We start from the raw sequence: 20,824 nt of genomic DNA on the forward strand, positions 1-20,824 counted from the left end.
TACCACAGCTGGGGTCTGTGTTGATGTCTGATGGCCCATGGTGCCACCAAAGGACACATGGCTACCTAATTCTAGGCCATAACCTATGACCATGGTGGTTTTCAAGGACTATGCCACTGTCAAGGCTATGACTGTCACCAGGGACCACACTATCATCCAGGCCAGGGTTACTACTAAGGGCCTTGTCTGGACCCATGGCTCTACAGTAGCCAGAGTCTGAGTTGATGTCCATAACTCCTGATACCATTGAAGGCCATTCCAATGCCAAGAGTCTGTGCCAGGTTGGTGTCCGAGGGCCAGTCTGCTGCCGGAGCCATGCCATACCAGTAGTGGCCTGAGCTGCCACTTGAGACCATGGTGACATCTGAGCCTAGGCTGTGGCCTAACACCATGTCTTGGTCTGTGGTCCTACCACAGCCAGGATCTGTATTGATGTCCTTGGCTCATGTTGCTACCAAAGGCCACATGGATGCCTAGGGCCTAGGCTACAACCTGTGATCATGTGGGTATCCTGGGGCCATGCTGCTACTAAGGCCATATGGATCTGAGTGGCCTGTGCTGTCATCTGGGTCCGTGGTATCGTCTAGGCCAGGGCTGCCTCTAAGGGCCATGTCTGGGTCTGTGGCTCTACAGCGGACAGGGTCTGGGTTGATGTCTGTGGCCCGTGTTATTGCCAAGGGCTGTGTAGATGCACAAGATCTGGTCAGCCACCTGAAACTATGTTAGTTTTCTTGGGCCATGCTGCTGGACCATACTGATCTGAGTGGCCTGTGCTGTCATCAGGTCCATGATAATGTCTGGTCCTGGGTTGCTGCCAAGGACTATGTGTGGAGCTGTGGTCCTGCTGCAACTGGGGTCTGTTTTGATGTTCATGACTCATGTTGCCATGGGGGTCATAAGAACCAAGCATGTTGAAATCCAAGAGCTGTGCTGGACTGGCCCTGCCCGTCAATGGCCTTGGGATTGCTGGCCCTGCCTGTCACTGGCCCTGGGATTGCTATCCCTGCCCGTCACTGAATACTGCAGCAGTAGACCTGGTCCCCCACAGTCAGAAAAGATGACCCCTCACCTTTCATACCTATGGTGATAGGCATGCACCTCACTTGGACAGCACACTAGCAGTCTAGAGAGAGGGCCTTGCACTTTGCCTGGACAAGACTGTGCAGGTGGCCCTGGTGTTGTGAGTATTGGTGAGCCAGATCCAAAAAGGGCCTGAGAGCAGGAGAACTGGCTGTGCGCCTCACAACAGGCTGCATTGGGTAGGCTGACCTAGGCAGTGCTGGAGTGCTCACCTGGATGGTGATAGTGAGGGAAAGCTGATGGTCTGATCAACCCATCTACAACCCAGACCAGAACCTGGGCTATGAGTTGACACATACACCTTCTGTGAACTGTTAGAACACATGAAGGGGATGAAACTGATGATTCAAAACATCAGGACAGCAGGATATCCAAGAGGAGCACCAGTGAAAGCCCACTATTGATGGTATAGCAGAAGCCAGAGGCCTTGAACCAAACCAGTGACTCATGGCAGTGAACACTTGCAAGTGAAGATGAAGGAACTAAAGGATTGGCTGTACCTCAGCAGGCCACACCACAGGTCTGAGTTTCTTCTTGTGGAATAGGCCTTAAGTCCAATTGGAAAGTTGTTGGTTACTCCCATGTTGCTCTTGCCATGACTTTGTTACTATTAAAATACATTAAACCTAGAGAAAAGGAGAGAAAGGAAAGTGCATATTTTAAACTAGTATCCTCAAACAATAGTTTTTAAAAAGAAAAGAGCAGATAGTCATATACATCTCTATACAGGGAACTGAGGGCAGAAAGAGGAAGAAAAGCTCAAAAGCATGCTGGCTGGTTGGATTAACCAAAGAGGTCTGGACTCACTGAAAAATGCTATCTTAAAAGATAAAGTGAAACCTTGTGTTGTGACACATGCCACTAATCTCAGCACTCAGGAGGCAGAACAAGGCAGATTTCTGTGAGTTCCAGGCCAGTCTGGTCTACAAAGTGAGTTCCAGAACAGCCTGGAAGACATCTGATTTAGACTTCTAGCCTCAACAAGCATGCACATGTAAACCTGTTGACTGGGTTTTCTGTCCTGCCTGTTTTCCACAGTCATTAATTCCCAAAGAAATCACACAGAGGTCTATATTAGCTATAAACTGATTGACCCATTAGTTCAGGCTTCTTATTAACTCTTACAACTTATATTAGCCCATTATTCTTGTCTGTGCTAGCCACATGGCTCAGTACCTTTTTCAGCAAGGCAGTTACATCTTGCTTCTATTATGGCTGGGCCAGGGCTGCCCAAAGAACTTTCTTCTTCCCAGAATTCTCCTATTCTCATTGACCCGCCTCTACTTCCTGTCTGGTTGGCCTGCCTATACTTCCTGCCTGGCTACTGACCAATCAATGTTTATTTAAAATATAATTGACAGAATACAGACAATTGTCCCACACCATACGCCAACATGTTCACATATATGCTATGCATGTATGTACACACACTCAAACACAGCACAGAGATGAAGTAGTAGAATTCAGTTTAGGGGTATCTTCCACATTTCAAAGATTGAGACTTGTAGAACCATCTCTTAATTCTTAACACTGAAGTGTGAATTGTATGGCAGCATTTCTCACACCCTTTTTGATGCAGTGTAACATCCAGGTATAGTTTCCAAATAAAATGCTCCATAGGAAAAGATTTGGTTAACATGTCTATTGCTATTGCTATTGGTACAGTCTGGTCTGTGCAGCCATTTCTAGCAGAGACTGCTTCACAGCAGACTTTCTAGTATTCTAGCTCTTAGATTGTTATCACCCTGTCTTCTATTATGTTACCTGTGGCATAGATGTAGGAGTTGTGATGTAGGGCTATCCATTGGTTAGGTCTGGGCTCCAAACAATCCTTTGATTTCTGTGTCCAATAGTAACCAGCCTTGAAACATTATATACACAAACAACAAAAACAGGCACAGTATGTCGTACTTATAAATATTTATGCATGCATATATGTATTTGTGTAACAAATACAGTCAGAGGAACAGGAGTTGTCAGCTTGAAAGCAGGGCACCATGAGAGGGCTGGAGGGAAGAGAGGGAGTGTAGAGTCTTTTGGTGTGGTGCTTTTCTTTGCTTTAAATAGTCTCTTTGAGACAGAAAATTAAACTCTTAAAAGACTTTTCCACTGAAGAAATATTTTTGTCACATGGTTCTCTAAGAAATGAAGGAAGTAAACTGCTTATGTAAATAGCCAAAGAGATTTATTAAACACAGAGTAGTTTTTACTGCTCTAGGGGCTGATGTTATAAAGTATGAACATTTCCTGACAAAGTTTACTCGTGTTTGTTCATCTTCAGTAAGTCAACATATATCTATTTATTGTAGGTAAATTATGTGTATTATATATAGACAATCTTTAAACTATATAAGAAATAAAATATCTATAATAATTGATACCAAATAATGAATTTTTGTATTAATTGTCATTATATAAGTGAGAGTTTTGTGGTCACTAACTTTTCATTTTGCTCAAAATAAGGTAATATATTGTAAGTTTATTGGTATAACTTTTGCTAATAAGAGATGGCAACACATGCCTACCTCAAAGATATCTTATTTAAAACGCAATCATCACTTACCTTGTTACAAATATAACAAAGCAGAACAGCACAAGCAGAGTTATTGCTTGAACAGCTCTAAGTAGCCAGTTTTAAATTCTCTGTGACTTCTGAGTGGATTATACCATATGGCTTTGTCATGTCGACCTGTTGCTAATAAAGTAGGACTGGTGTGTAATTATGCTTTCAATGATTCATCTGTGAAACACGCTGGATTATTTCACATGGATGCATCTGGTACACATGTGTACAGTGGTTATTCTGTGGTGATTGACAACTATATTCTTCTCATAAAGTCCTAGATGCACAGATGTGAAGTCTTGATTTCTTAGAGAGACAAAATGTTGCCTTTATAAAATTTGTACCTTAGCAATTTTTGAATGGAAAATTTATTCTTATACATGCATTCGCACACAATACAAAATTTGCTCTGTATTGAAATATAATGTAAACATTTCATGAAATGTTTTTCTATCACTGAGCAGATGCAGTGAAAGCACCTTGATCTTTTGGTATTCATTCATAGCATGACATCTGTTTTGGATTGTAGGCCCAAAGAAGGCAGTGACCATGTCAGCTTTATATTATGCAGACAACATCCAGTAATGCATAATTCTTCCTTGAATGTTTGCTAAGTATTTGTCAGTCAAGATGGGTATGCTAATGACTTTTAAAAATAGCATTTATAATGTGGCCATAAGCACCTTTTGCATTAAAGGGGCATTAGCCATATAAATTGTCCTGGTTTGAATGTCATACATTATCACATGGCCATGTTGTTTTCAGTAAGATAAGTTTGCAATATGTTAAAACAGTTCTGTAGTGTACATTGTACATGTAGGATGTAAAAGTTTTAGCTGATATTTCTTAGATAGAATTTGAACGCATAATAACAGGAACAAAGGTTGAAGAAAAGAAGAAAGTTGGGAAAGAAGCAATGGTTAAGATCATAAGGGGAATGGTAGGGTATGGAGTCAACCACTGACTGGGCCACTTGCAAGTTGTAAGGCCTTGGTGGACAACTCTTGTGTCTCTGGTTTTATTTTCACCTGGAAAATAGAGATGTAAGAAAATGAAGTTATTGGTTATGTAAGGAGCGTGATGTAAGAATACTAAATACTTTACATTGCGTTTCCATAATATTTGAAGCACTGTATGAAATAAGACAACCAAACCAGCCAACCACAAAGAAAACTGTGGAAGGAAGCTTCCAGTTGTACACAGGCATGTAAAACTTCTCTTCGTTTACACAGAGAAAGGTTGTAAACAATTTCTATTGTGTGTATTATTTCAGTTATACATGTTCTCTGAGTGATGTCAAATTATCATACATATTTAAATTTATGATAAAAATTTGAGCACTAATGATAAATACAAAGAATAGGTTGCATTTTGTTTTTAGCTCATCTATTCATGTACAGGTCAGAAGCCTATAGACACAAGCTATGGAAGAAAACCTATGTATCTTATTTCAAAATAAATAATAACCTTTCATTTCATGTGTAAGGAAGAAAATTTGCTTCCACACAAGTATAAATAGATAATAAACACCATCTATAACAGGAAAGATAGACTACTCTGTTTTTCAGGAAAATAAATAAATAAAAGTTACATGGGGATCTGGATCAATTGGTCACTTAGTAGAATGCCCAAAGCCCCGGGTTTTATCTCCAGCACCACAAAGTCAAGTATGGTGGTACACACCTGTAGAGAGGTGTAGGCAGTGAGACAGACACTCAGAGTCATCCTCCGGTACATAGTGAGTTCAAGGCCAACATATTTTTTATCCCAAAAATCAAATTTTAAAAATGAATAAAGCTTTCGTCATTCTGGAGTGGTGCTTATAGAATCTACTGAACATTGTTGTGACTGTGAATTTAGAGACATGGTGTGAAAAAACAGTAGTCTTCAAAGAGAAACTGAAAGACTGTTTAAATCATCCTCTATGTTAGTAACATGCAGCAGTTGACTATATACTGTCTCCACTCCCCCGAGATTTGTTCCTCCTTTTCAGGTTTATGTGATGTTATTGTAGTATCTGTTCTTATTCTTTACAATTTTGTGCAGCTCACATTGTTCTATGATAATCATATCAAAATAGAACCATGTTAAAAATAATTGAATTTCAGTTGAAAAAAAATATATATGTTACTTTCATAAGCTCTACTTCTTCTGTAGCATTCTAGAGTAAGAACTCTTAGGAATGCATTTACATTCAACCTTTCTAGTTAGAGATAGACTTTTTTTTTTTTTTGGTTTTTTTCGAGACAGGGTTTCTCTGTGGCTTTGGAGCCTGTCCTGGAACTAGCTCTGTAGACCAGGCTGGTCTCGAACTCACAGAGATCCGCCTGCCTCTACCTCCCGAGTGCTGGGATTAAAGGCGTGCGCCACCACCGCCCGGCAGAGATAGACTTTTGTCATAGGAACATTACCTAAAATTAGTATAGTATAGTTGGTGTTAATTGAAGCGTTATTTATATTAGTATTTAAATTGTTTATATTCTTTTTTTTTTTTTACCATTAATCAGGAGTCACTTTGGATCCATAAAGGCAGCTCAGTATGTTAAAGGGCCTGTTGTACAAGTCCGATGACCCAAGTTACACTCCTGGAACCCATGGCTCCTGAAAGATGTCCTCTGATAGTCACATATGTGCTTTGGAACACACACCTGTACTTACACACACATGTACTACATACATACTAATAAGGGAAAGTTAATTTAAAAGAAGAATCAATTTTGTTTTTAGGATACTTAGAATATTATGAGGTTATTAAAATTAGTTGTGCAGAACTGCCATTTTCTAACAGGTCGTCTCCAATAAATTATTAAGAGAAAGTACAATAAGGAATTTCATAGTATCATAATAAATGAGAACTATATATATATTGGTATAAGTTTTAGAGGATATACATTAAAATATCAGAAGGTGAAGGCATAAAGTATAATCATTAGTTTCTTTGAATTTTCTGAAGTATTTGTAACAGTTGTACTAGATACCAACCAGAAAAATGGATGTGGTTCAGATTGGATCTAGAAGTTCTGTTCTTGAAGTTCTAGTCTTCTTAAAATGATAGAGAGTAAAGTATTTATTTATTTGTGTCAAATTCTAGATTACTATTTCACTATAAAAGATATGTGTGACTGAACAGAAAATAAAGCAAGGTAAGACGTAACATAGAAAGGTCAGCACGTTAGATAGAACCTGAGAGCCACAGTGTTCTCTTCCATCCTGGGCATACAGTAATAGAATGTTGTACCCAGGAGAGACATGCAAAAGTAGAAATGGCTTATTAGCTCTCACTGAAATTTTGCATATTTGCATTGAGATTTTCTGGAATAGAATGACCTATTAATATGTTAGTATAATAAAATGGATTTAGAACACATATCAAAATTCCCTATTAATACTCAGTAGACTGAGTATTATCAATTAACTATTTTGTTTTAAAATAGCTTAAAGTGGCAAAAAATTTTATTTTGTTATGAATAACAATTGCTTTGAATCACTAACAGCAAAGTGTTTCTTCTGTGGTCATGGGTAACTTTCCTGTAGATTACTCATGTAGTATTTTGTATTATGTATACATACGTACAACATACATATGTACATACATACATATATGGATGGGCCTTCTCTAAGGAAAGATATGTTATAACAGAATATTTTAGGCTTACATAGATTTTAAACCCTATAAATCAATACTTCATACCTATGTCACCATCATCATATATTAGCTTTTTAAGTATTTTTTGCTCAGTTCAGTAGTAAAATTTTCAAGGACGTAAGATTTGGCTTTAATCTTTTGTGTCAAGGGCTCACAAGATAGCTGAGACTTAAAAATGTTGAGGCATGGAATGTATGAGAAACACATTCTGATGGGTTGGGCTGATTATTAGTTAAGTTCTTATGTTTACTACTTTCTAATAATTTGTCTTTATCATAGGCCAAGAAGTTTTTGAAAAATACATATTGATTTTTTTATTGATTTTTTTTTTTATTGAGCTCTCTACATTTTTCTCTGATCCCCTCCCTTCCTTTCCCTTCCCCCCTTCAACCCTTCCCCAAGGTCCCCATGCTCCCAATTTTCTCAGGAGATCTTGTCTTTTTTTAATTAATTAATTAATTTTTTTTTTTTTTTTTTTTTTTTGGTTTTTCAAGACAGGGTTTCTCTGTAGCTTTGGTGCCCGTCCCGGAACTAGCTCTTGTAGACCAGGCTGCCCTCGAACTCACAGAGATCCGCCTGCCTCTGCCTCCCGAGTGCTGGGATTAAAGTCGTGCGCCACCACCGCCCGGCCAATTAATTATTTTTTTAATTGAAAGAATCTCCACCTCCTCCCTGCCTCCCAATTCCCTCCCTCTTCCCCCACTCCTCTCCCCCTCCCCTCACTCCTCCCCCCTCCCTCTCCAGTCCAAAGAGCAGTCAGGGTTCCCTGCCTTGTGGGAAGTCCAAGGTCCTCCCCCCTCCATCCAGGTCTAGTAAGGTGAGCATCCAAACAGCCTAGGCTCCCACAAAGCCAGTTCATGCAGTAGGATCAAAACCCAGTGCCATTTTCCTTGGCTTTTCATCAGCCGTCATTGCCTGCCATGTTCAGAGAGTCCTGTTTCATCCCATGCTTTTTCAATCCTAGTACAGATGACCTTGGTGAGCTCCCAATAGATCAGCCCCACTGTGTCAGTGGGTGGGTGCACCCTTCGCGGTCCTGACTTCCTTGCTCATGTTCTCCCTCCTTCTACTCCTCATTTGGACCTTGGGAGCTCAGTCTGGTGCTCCAATGTGGGTCTCTGTCTCTATCTCCATCCATCGCCAGATGAAGGTTCTATGGTGACATGCAAGATATTCATCAGTATGGCTATAGGGCAGGGCCATTTCAGGCACCCTCTCGTCATCTGCCCAAGGAACTAGCTGGGGACATCTCCCTGGACACCTGGGAGCCCCTCTAGAGTCAAGTCTCTTGCCAACCCTAAGATGGCTCCCTTAATTAAGATATATACTTCCCTGCTCCCATATCCACCCTTCCTTTATCCCAACCATCCCATTCCCCCAAACTCTCCCCATCCTCCCCTTCTCACTTTTCTCTCCCCATTTCCCCTTGCCTCCATCCCACCCCAACCCCCAAGCTCCCAATTTTTGCCCGACAATCTTGACTACTCCAATATCCAGGGGGATAACTATATGTTTTTCTTTGGGTTCACCTTCTTATTTAGCTTCTCTAGGATCACAAATTATAGGATCTTGTCTTTTTCTACATAAGTAGATTAGATCTATGTAATTCTCTCTTAGTGTCCTCATTGTTTTCTAAGTTCTCTGGGATTGTGGTTTGTAGGCTGGTTTTCTTTGCTTTATGTTTAAACATCTTGATTTTTAAATAAATCTTTAAAAACTTTCCTTGAAATGGAAATAATTTACGTATAAAAAATAAATCTCCCAGAATGAATTTGTACTTCCTGCTGTAGAGAAAATCCAGCTATTAAAATAGTTCTTTGAGGTTACTTAGTTACAAATTGTCCTTCTGTAGATAAATGTTCAAGAGTATAATAGGAATTATCAAACACCCTTTTTCTTTTGTAATGACAAACAAACCTGTTATGAAAAAACAAAAAGTATACTTTAGATGGTCATTTAAAAGAATTAAGTTTTTTATAGAATAATATTTGGGGAGGATTTCAAAAATTTATATATATATACATATATATATATTTAAAGTTAATTCAAAGGTAATTATGATCAGACTAGAGAACTCAGGTGAATATTTCCCATGAGTAAACACCCATGGTTGTCCAGGTTTTGTGGAGTAAATATGCATGTGAATTTCGTAATTTCAAATAAGTGTTGGTTTTTTTTTTATTGACTATTTTAATTTTTGCTGGTTGGTTCTCTTTCTTGATTGATTATTGAGAGACTCAGCTGGTATCCCCCACCTCTTGAGAAGAATATGATATATGCAGCAGATTTTATTTCATGCTTGACTTATTTTTCAGTAGGCAAATAGAAGACATTTATGTTCACTGACACGTCAAAAGGTTTAATAGTAATAAAGAACAATAACTTAATGACTCAAAGAAAGAAAAAATTCAGTATTCTAGAGTCTTCTGTTGGTTGGGTTCTGAAGATGTGTGTGCCTAGAAATTTTCCAGCATTTCCTGTTGAGACCACAGCCACAGGATTAAAAGACACAACTTGCCTCTTTCAAACATGCCAATAAAATGGAACTGAAAATACTAATATGAACCTTCAGCATATAAATATATAAACTCCAGAACTACTTAGATAAGTCACTGTGTACACTCATAATTTAAAGTAAAAACAACTCTGGCCAGCCTGGGACAATGATTCTGGTTCCAATAATCTCTAATGAAGACCCAACATGTATTTTTTACAATTTTGGGGTCATCTCTCTTTTTAATATTTTTAGTTGATTTTTATTGAGCTCTACATTTTTCTCTGCTCCCTTCCCTGCCTCTCCCCTCTCCTTCAGCACTCCCCGATATGTCAGATGCCCTTTTCAGCCAGTCTAGGGCTTTTTTACCTCTAGACTTTACATAGGATTGTTCTTATGTCACTTGTTCTAATCAGTTTTCCTTGAAATCTATGTACCTTGGTAGGTTGAAGCAACAATTGAGCCCTAACAAAATGAACAATGGAATGATGGCAGAAAAATACTCTACTCCAGAATGACTGCATTTGTAACCCCTGGACTCTGAGAATGTGTTTGACTGTGTGGAAGCAAGAATTGAGGTTGCAAATAAGCTGGCTATATAAAAGCACAAACGTAATATTAGATTATCCAGGGTGGTCCAGGGTAATCACTAAGTGGTAGAATCAGGAGGGGAAAGTGAGAGAAAATGAAAGCGTCACAGCATGAAAGTGGTGATGTGGCAGGCGGTGGTTGCACAAGCCTTTAATCCCAGCACTTGGGAGGCAGGGGCAGGCAGATCTCTGTGAGTTAGAGGCCAGCCTGATCTACAGAGCTAATGCCAAGTGCTAGGACAGGCTCCAAAGCTACAGAGCAACCCTGTCTCAAAAGAAAAAGAAGGAGGAGGAAGAGGAGGAGGAGGTGGAGGAGGAGGAGGAGGAGGAGGAGGAGGAGGAGGAGGAGGAGGAGGAGGAGGAGAAGGAGAAGGAGAAGGAGAAGGAGAAGAAGAAGAAGAAGAAGAAGAAGAAGAAGAAGAAGAAGAAGAAGAAGAAGAAGAAGAAGAAGAAGAAGAAGAAGAAGAAGAAGAAGAAGAAGAAGAAAAAGGAAGGAAGGAAGGAAGGAAGGAAGGAAGGAAGGAAGGAAGGAAGGAAGGAAGGAAGGAAGGAAGGAAGGAAGGAATTAGAAAGCGATGGTGATGTAAGGATGTGTCCTACTACCAACGATGGAAGTGGGAGAATTCAGAGAGTTTCTTCTTCACCCTCTCCTCCAAAGGAGAGCACCATCCAGCCAACACCTTGATTTTAACCAAAGCTTCTAACTAAGGTGCCACATTATGTGAATTGTAGCATCAGCCACGGGAATTAAAGCAGCACATTCTATACCAGAGGGAAGCCATCCTTGGTCCTAGGTCCATGAGAAATCACTGCCTTCTATGGCTCAGAAGACCATCTGATTACGTGGTTTCTACTACTCCAGCACTAGGCTTCCCTAGCCTGGAGCTCGTTTTCTATATTTCCATTTTATTTCACTAAACTAGTAAATTCTAGAGTCCAAGTCAAGAGATTGTATTCTCAGGGAAGCAAGTTAATGTTGACTGTTCAGAAAATGCTGGTTTCTTGGAAAGTTAATGGATGAGATTGTGAGAAAAAGAGCACCCAACACCAGACTCATTTGGAAACCATGGTAAACAAGCTTTCTTTTTGTTTTCTTAAAACACTTTTTAAAATATAATTTTGTGTATGTGTGTGTGTGTGTGTATATATACATATATACATACTGGCAGTTAAAGAGACCATCTAATATAAGTTATCCCTGTTTCCAAATCAAACATCTACCATCTCTGGCCACAGAACCTTCCAGACTTGTTCTAGACACAGAAGCATCTTTACTCAAGCATTTATACACACACACACATATAATTTAGTTTTCTACATACACTATTCTGTACTTTATTTAAAGATGTCATTGCAGGAGAAATTTTATGCCTTCTGTTATAGACTCTTGCCATGAAAGAATTATAGGAATTAGTGAAAGAAAATAGTTTCGTGACATTTGCACTAAATGTCTCCTACCTTTATAGAGAGCATCCCACAGGACAACTTTTTGAGACCCACCATCTCCACATTCATGCTGGCCTCCTGAGAATCATAGTGTCCCCTGGAGGAAACACTCTAAGTAATGTTCTTCATTAACAAGTGCGGCCTATGTGCTGTTGACTTTGGAGGGAAAGTGTAGGCTAACGCCCTGGCTTTGTTGCCTGCCTGCCTCCTCCCACATTCACCGCCTCATGGACTGAGAGACTTTGCTTAGTCTTCTCCTCCGTCCCGTCTACCTCACTGATTTACTCATTTGTCATTGTTAATACATGCAATCGCTGGAACATTTGTGTGGCAAACGTGGTGCCAGGGAAAATACAGCGGGGCCTCCCAAGAAGGTTTCCCATGGAGTGCACTGAGCAGCAGTGGCAGACATCCCTGTGCCAGTTCCATCCAGTGAATACACAGAGTGGAGCTGACGCTACACAAAACAGGTTTGAAAAGCTTGTGTAAACTAGTCCACTGAGAATGGGCTTGGTTGCCACAACAGTTTATTTATCCGCAGACATTTAGCAAGTGTTCAATTTATTGTTATGGAATTTCTGTATAAGTGCTTCCCTCCTTGGGGATTGTGGCTCTGTTTAGCTAATGGTTGGTGTTAGTACTGAATTCTATGCAGAACTCAGAGGCCAGCTTTGTGGAGTTGGTCCTCTCCATCTACCTTTATAATGGGGTTCTAGGGCTCCAACTTGGGTCGTCATTCTTCTCTGGCAACAGCTTTTCCAGGCTGAGCCATCTCACTGATCCCCAGTAGTCTTATTTTCAAATGTTTACTTGAAACACTCTACATGAAATATTTAGAATTATCCTTTTGCAATGTCTATACATCATTAAGTGCATTATAAGGTTAAATATAACTACTTTTTGTTACTCTTTTTTTCTTGTTTTATTCAATGTCACATATTCCAAAGGGCATTTCTGTGCTCTTCTTGCTCATGTTTAGACAGCAGGGTTGTTTGTATTAGAAGTTATCTATGAATTTAATTGAAACTAATGAATAGTTTCTCTTGCTTGCTACTTGAGTTGCCAGGAGAGTCTGTTTCTCTTCTTTCACTTTCTCAGGCCAATGAAATGACGTCTAGACTTGTGAATTCCAGACAGCGTGAGCCTCTGCTTTTACTGGGTCATGGAGGCTTCGGTCTGTTAATTTGTTTCAGAGAAGCCTTGTTTTTTATAAGGTCAGCATGAAATCAGTCAGCCACTCTTCCCATCCTAACACCCAATATATCTCTATATACTAATTCTATATTAAAAATAAACTAGTGGCATTGGTAATATCAAATCTTTAAGTTCATCATTTAAATATCTTATTTAAATGGTAGTCATAGTTGAGTTTGGTAGTTCATCAATGTTCTTGTAGAATGCATGATAGGAGCTGTGTTAAAAGTCAGTGTGATAGTGGTCTGCCTGCCTGATCTTGGCAGGGACCTTATCATTTGATTTAGTTTTGTTGTTGGTGTCTTGTTGGGGGGGTCTCTTTCTCCCCCCCCCCATGCCTTTGGTTTTTGTGGGATTTTCTCATGAAAACTTGAACTGATGAATCCTAAAGTCAAGCCATTAGATATTTGGCTTCTTTTTGTTTTGCTTTTAGAGACAGACTTTTGATATGTAAACTGTAAACTAGCCCAGGCTCACCCCAAACATGTGCTCCTACTGCCTCAGCTTCCCATGCACTAGGATTATTGTCATGCCCCAGCAATTCTTGTCAGGATTGGCTTTTTCAAGTTGTATTTTATGTATTTGTGTGTGTGTGGTATATGTTCTTATAGGCAGTTACTCATGTGCCACCATTCAAACTCCAGGGGTAAAAAAGAGTAAAACAAAGTTTAACTGTGTAGGCAATTTTTTTCTTTATATAAGCAGAACAGTTGCTTCCAGCTGTCCTGCTGAGGTGGCTGGGTGGTGGTGGTTCAGCACTTGAATGTGTGACGGCTGTGATCTGGGAGTTTAATACTTCTTCCTTCCTGAGAAAAAACATTGCCTGCCCTTCTATGATAAATCTTCAGCTTAACAGTGTCCTTCCAGATTATTCTCCTCAGCTCCAGATAATTAATAATGAGTGAAATAATTTACCTAAAATGTAAGCTTCCGCAGTCAACATTGCAGTGAGAGCCAGAGTTGGGGAAAGTGGCAGCCACTCGAGCTGTTAGTGCAGTCTTGAGTCACTCCTCTGCTTCCTTTTGCTCCTTTCCCTGTCTCTTCAATTTTAATCTTCATTGTCCACAACAGTATATATCTGTGTCCCTATGGATGTTTATTACATCTGCTTTTCCATGAGATGTCAATTCTGGCTATTTTCAGCTCCTCCATGACAGTCTTTTCAGCTCCTATAGACCTTGTAGCTTTGGCTGTGGTGGAGATATTTATAGAGAAGAACAGGAGATTCAGTGCTAGTTTAGAGAGCTTGGTTTGAAACACCAGCTGGTCATCTACTTGGAGGGAGAGTGATGATGGGGGAGGGAAAACAAAGCGTTTTCTCTTTAACAGGTCCTCCTCTGGAGATCTCTTCCCTTTCACCTTTTACTGTAGTGACAATTGATGAGGCCATGTCTGCCCTCCTCTGAAGATGCCTTTCCTGAGTTTTGTTGCTATGTATCCCCTCCCCTATGGTTTTAATGTGCACATAGAAGTTAGTTGATCCCAGATGAAGATTTCCTGATCCTGGCTTCTGAATTCCCCCTGGGAACCATCATCGAACAGTGAACTGTCTGAAATCTACCTAACTCCTAAATAGTAAAAATGTAAAACAGAAAAAAATCATCTTAGTTCTTTCTGTTTTCTATAAATTTACAAAGCATCGCTGAAATATTTGTCACTTGTAAAAGAGATGAACGTTTCTTCGCTGTGGACAGAGTTTTAACTGTCTCTGTTGACTCGCTGTGATATGAGACCTGAGAATTGTGCGTTTCTGTCACGTGCTATCCTGATTGCGCTGTCATGGCTCGCGATCCTAACAAAGGTCAACTCAGTTTCTTCAGTTCCAGGCTTTCCACAGACAGAAGTTATACGTGTAGCACTGGGAATCTCCGTCTTTCTGTCTCGTCCCTTCAGAGTAATCCTTTTTTCTTCTGCTGATATTGTAAAACAGAATTGATAGACCTCTGTTTTCTAGGTATGTACAGTGTCTAGACAGTGAACAATATTGCAGAGGCCTTTCCACGTCTGGCTTCCTAATTGACATAATTCAGTCCTCTTTTTGCTCAAGAGAGCTAAAAGCAAATAATACATTTTAGACCAGAGAAAAAGATGTGTGTGTATGTGCTCGCATGCATGTATATGTGTGTGTACTTGTGTGAAAGCATATATATATATATATATGTGTGTGTGTGTGTGTGTGTGTTTGTGTGTGTGTGTGTTTCTACATGTATATGTTTGTGTATATGTGTGAAAACGTGTAAAAGATATGTTGCTATTTATATAGTATCTTTTTTCTCTTATTAAGAACATTTTAGATACTTGTTTACATGCTATGATAGTTACATCTGTGTTTCCTGTTAATTCCCAGGGGTTGTAATTGTCACCTTGACACTGTGTTAATGCCTAGTATCTTGGCATAATCAGGTTATCTGCCCTTGACTTACTTAGCATAATGAAGACCCATCCCTGATTGGGAGTAGCCAGTCATGGTTAATTGTGCATAGTCAAGAGACCAAAGAGGACTGGGCAGTGAATTCAATTTTAATAATCTGTGCAACTAAATATAGGTGCAGGGATTTTAAAATAATAATACACAGCCCATATTTCTGGATTTCAGTTGGTTATTCCTTTATTCTGCCACTAACAAATCTTAATACTTTATTCAATATTTAGCCACTTGTAATAACAGCTTCTGTGTGTCTTGTGGGAATTCACAAGCATTTTCATTTTCGTCACCTAGTTTAATCTTCACATCACTATTAAGGCTCATGCTACCTCAGTTTTACGGAAGGAAAACTGAAGTCCTATTGGATGGACTGGCTGGCCTAGTCATACCATAATTCACACCCACATGTCCTAACTTCAACCTTGTACTTTTTCAGCTGTAGTAGGCTAGGCATGGCTTTGAAGCTGGAAATATGGAGAAACCTCTATTAATGAATTGATTTGATCTAATCACATCTACCCCTGAAGCCATCTATAGTTAATATTGAGCAATGCTTCCCAAGGCTCAGTGGTGAACCATTGGCAGGGTTTACTCAAGGATTCCAATTCACTTTGACTGAGCTCTGTGATCCTCCAGCCCAGTTTGCTTGGCCACAGTGGTCATGGAGTGAACAGGCTATATTGTCTTGGTTTCACAGATGTGTTTACATATAGAAGTCAAATCCAGTAGCTGTACTCATGCATCTAAATAGAATTTAGCTTACTGTGTGATTAACTGTAGACCCTATAAATGATATAGACAACTACATTTCGTCCTCATGTGCCAGGATATGGTGTCATCATTAATCAACTGACCAGCTGACTACTAGAGTGAAGCTGTGTGATCAGAGAGAACAGTTGCTGAGAGACAACATGGATATTAATGGGTAAAACAAATGTACAGACTCACAACCAGACAGTATGCTGAGGAAGGGTGAACTGAGAACGTTCAACTCTAAACAAGATGTCTCCATCCAGTTCCTCCTCTCAGTGCTCAGTCCTGCAGAAGAGGAGAGGGAAAGAGTTTAATAGGCAGAGGGGATGGAAGACACCAAGAAAACAAGGCCTTCTGAATCCACATGATGTATACACATATGAACTCACAGAGACTGAGGCAGCATGCACATGGGTCTATCCCAGATGGATCCTAGAACTGAAAGGAGAAGTGGGCACATGTAGGCAGAGACTGCTCATTTGTCCCCAGCCACCCAGACCCAAAATAATCACACAGAAAATATATTAAAGACTACTTGACCTGTTGGCTTAGGCTTCTTATTAACTAACTCTTACATCTTAACCCATTTCTATTATTCTATGTATCTCCACAAGGCTATGGCTTACTGGGTAAAGTTCTGGCATCTGCCTCCTTTGGCAGCTATATGGTGTCTCCTGACTCCACCTTCTTTTCTCCTCTATCTCTGCTTAGAATTCCCACCTTGCTCTATTCTGCCCTGTCATAGGCCCAAGCAGCTTCTATATTGATTAACCAATAAAAGCAACACATATACAGAAGGACTTCTCACACCAGACATATGCCCCCACCCCTGACCCAGAAGCTATGTCTAATTGAAAACTGCTTGCAAATGAAAATTTAGTTTTCTCCATGGAGTTTCACTTGGGGAGCAAACTACTCTTAAGGGTAGGCTGCATGCCCAGTAGTAGATAGCCAAGGGAAAATGAACCTCCTGACATCCTTGGAAGTTCAAGTCATTCTGCTGTTGTTATTTAAATGTATCTTTTTTAAGTTTAACTTTATTTATTTTTTGCCCCCTTTACTCTACAGGTCGTGTGTGTGTGTGTGTGTGTGTGTGTTAAATGGCTTCTGGTTTAGTGTTTTTATGAGAGTCTTGAGTGTGCAAATGAGTGTGTCTCCATTTCTTGTGCCTTCTCTTGGGCTCTATTCCTTCTGCTCATTGTTTTGTCCTAACCCAATGTTCTAATTTTGTTTTATCTTATTTTATTTTATTATTATCCTTTAGAAAGCCATTTATTTTCTGATGAGAGCCAGAAAGGCAGTGGATATGGACGGGAGGGAGATGGGAAAAACTGGGAGGTACAGAGGGAAAGGAAACTGTCATCAGGATATATTATGTAAGGTTTAAGAAAACAATTTTCAATAAAAGAAAAAGTAAAGATAAAATAGAAATTTTAAAATACCCTAAAAGATAACTCTCCTGGCTTTCTTTTCCCTCTAGGCTTGCCCCTTCACTGCCTCAGACCTTGAAAGAAGAACATGGTGCTGCTGCAAACATGTCTTTAGAAACCCTGAGGAACAGCAGCCCAGAAGATATCTTTGATTAAATACAAACCCTAGAACCCGACTTCGGTGTTCATTAAGCTATGTTCTTCATCCAGTTCTTTCAAATGAAAAGACAAGCTTTCAACTTGACATTTTTCTCAAGCATTCAGGTTGCCCATGAAATTGGACTTTTGTTCCAAATGGCACATTTATCATATTCCTTTAAGTATTATTGTGACTTTCTAATGACTCTTGGAAGATTTGGGGAATAGAGTAAAAAAAAAAAATTTAAATGTCACCAGTTTTTTTCGAATTGTACTTTAAACATGTTTGAAAAGTTTAACTTATGAGATGACACATATAAAATAGATCTTTATGTTGTATGTAAACAATTGAAAATTGATAGTTAATAAAAGTTTGTGTTCTTACAGAAACCTTATTTATCTGAACTTTTTTTTTTATTTTAGTAACTTGTCTTTCTAAAGCATTTACTGATGGACACACCACGTTCCAGTGATGACCCGTACCCATGCACACACTGGCAGCACTAATTGGCCTTAGTGGGGTATTTTAAAAAGCCAAGTTAGGAAGGGAACATCTTGAAGAGTATGTGGAAGGATTTAGAGGGAAGAAATAGGGAACAAATTTATCACATTTAACTGAAGAATAAAGAAAGAAGTACTTACATATGTAAATGTAACCATTTGGAAGACCAAAACAAAATAAGCAAGAAATAACCTTTTCAGGCTTTTCTTGAAAGCAAAGATCGTGTCAAATCTAAATCCAGTAAAACTGGTACATTTCTTCTTAATGTTCACCATCCTACTTCCTAACCTATCCTTCTGTCATCATTTCTTTCCAGCTGAGCACCCATTCCTTCCTATCAAAGTTACAATGCACAGCATGTTGTCAAATCTCATATTGGGTCTATTCCGTGTCATCTGCATTTTTGATGAAACTCATCACTTCTGTTTTTCTCCTCTTGATTTTTGGAACAGCATCCTTCTTTTTTCTGGCCCCCTACTTTTTAGGCTTCTCTGCTGATTCTTCTCTGCTCAGTAGCCAAATGCTTGGTCACTCTAGGTTTAGTCCTCAACACTCTGCTCATCACTGTCCAATACCACTTTAGGCTTTATGTTATTTAAATGTCATCTATATAGCTTATCTCCAAAGTTAATAGGCAAAGTTATAAAGAGACTTATACATACGTATATATGTATATACTTACATGTACATGTATTTTGGTATGTTTGTTTGTTTATTTTGTTTTGGTTTGTTTTGGTCCCCAAAACCCAAAATAGTTGAATTTACATGAGTAGGCACTCATATTTATTTCTTTATTCTTGAGTTTCAAACACGTGCAATAAAATGTGTATGTGTATGTGTGTATATATATATATATATATATAAATGTGTGTTTATGTATATTTTGTATATATATATATGGAGAGATTTTCCTACATTTTGCCACATATAGCTTATGCCTATAATCCCATGACTCAGAAGACTAAATCTGGAGAATTTGCCATGGATTCAAGACTAGTCTGGATTACCTAGTGAGTTATGAGCTAGCTTGGCTATGAAAAATTTTTTTTTTAAAAAAAAATTTATCACAATTTAATTTTTTGATGGTTTCCGTAAGAAAAAACTATATAAATTATCAATTAAAAATATAATTCTAAAACACAAACTTACTTAGCCACCCGAGAATATTGTTTTACTGTTAAGTTTTGATAATCTAAGATGTATGCACATTAGCTCTCTCCAAGGGACTTTTAAATATGGGATGGTATTCAACTAATTAAAATTATGCTACCAGTATGCATAAATAACAACAGCATCCATAAAGTTTATCAGATTTTGAAAGTTTTAAATTTTTATTTTCTCTTTGTAGACCAATGGATATTTTCATCCATTTCTGTGTCACATTGATTCAGTTGTTTACAAAAGGGTACATACAGGTTGTCCATGTCTTGTGGAGACCTGAAAGGCATGGCATTCTGTTTCATGCACTCCATAGACAGCGCTCTACACGGTACTCAGATCCTGCCATGTTCAGCTATGTTTAAGCCCATGGTTTCCACTGTCTGTGTTCTAAAATAAAGTGTTCTAGAGACCACAGATGTGGACTTGTAAGAACTGAGCAGGACTACATTATGAGTCTTTGAATGTTAGTATCCTCATTCTAAGACAAATGGATTTCAGTTCTGGAAGGGGGATTCAGCTTAAAATTTTTAAGTTGGTGGCTGACATCAGATACAGTCCAGGATTCATTAGAGAAAGAACAAAAAGTCCCTGTACAAGAAAAGGTGTCCTTATATAGTCTTAAAAGGTCAGAGATCTACTTTTGAAAAGGTTTGCATCCTGGCCTCTAATTCAAATTTATAAAATACAGAACTCTGTCTTTGAGCCAAGCAACTATTTATTGGGTGTTCAAGTCAACGAATGTTTACCCAGGGAAGGTTGTACACAGAGTACAGGACTGGGCCTTCTGGAGAACTGAAGGCTAGATCTCTTCATTTTGCAAGCAGTCGCTGAACATTTGTGCTAGTTTTTGTTCTTGGCATGAGATGTGACAAACAGTGAGCAACACAGGTAAGCTCCCTGTTTCCATAGCACTCATGTTGCAGTAAATAAAGCCTGGAACCCTAAAACAGGACCATTTTTTGAAAAGCTGTAACTGCCCTATAATTAACGGAATTCATGGGGCTTTTTTAGGATGCCTGAGAATAAGAAAAGAAAAAATAAACTGCTGATCAATGAGACTTGCTAGACACGGCCCAAAAAATCAGCTCTAATCCTTTCATGCCTCTCTCATCCTTATACTCAGTATCATTTATAGGATCCATTACAAATATCTGTCATCAAAGTAATCATCCTCAATTTACCTGTGAGTTAGTAATCCCAGAAAACACATAGTCACATTTCAGCCTCATCTAATGACATTGTTAGGGAAAATGATGACATCCACAAGACCTTCCCCGCACATATTTATGGCTGTTGTCTGAACTTAGGTTTTTCACCAGGGTTCTTTTTAGATGAGATTTCTCTGTAGATGTTCTCTGACTTAACCTAAATGATTTTCTCTGTATACTAATTGTAAAGGGGT

At 39.0% G+C, this 20,824-nt stretch overlaps 1 protein-coding gene across 2 annotated transcripts in view; it reads left to right on the plus strand.

Annotated features, from left to right (window-relative positions):
• Xrcc4 (X-ray repair cross complementing 4) overlaps nucleotides 1–18,152 on the plus strand; it is a 198,199-nt gene extending 180,047 nt beyond the window's left edge. For both annotated transcript variants that reach the window (XM_057789572.1, XM_057789570.1), the window contains exon 8: nucleotides 17,672–18,152. In XM_057789572.1, coding sequence (XP_057645555.1) covers nucleotides 17,672–17,777 — 106 coding nt within the window. In that variant the 3' untranslated portion in view covers nucleotides 17,778–18,152. The remainder of the gene's footprint in view (nucleotides 1–17,671) is intronic.
• Nucleotides 18,153–20,824: the final 2,672 nt, after the last annotated feature.

Source organism: Chionomys nivalis, chromosome 15, assembly GCF_950005125.1.
Source record: "Chionomys nivalis chromosome 15, mChiNiv1.1, whole genome shotgun sequence".
NCBI classification, from domain to species: Eukaryota; Metazoa; Chordata; class Mammalia; order Rodentia; family Cricetidae; genus Chionomys; species Chionomys nivalis.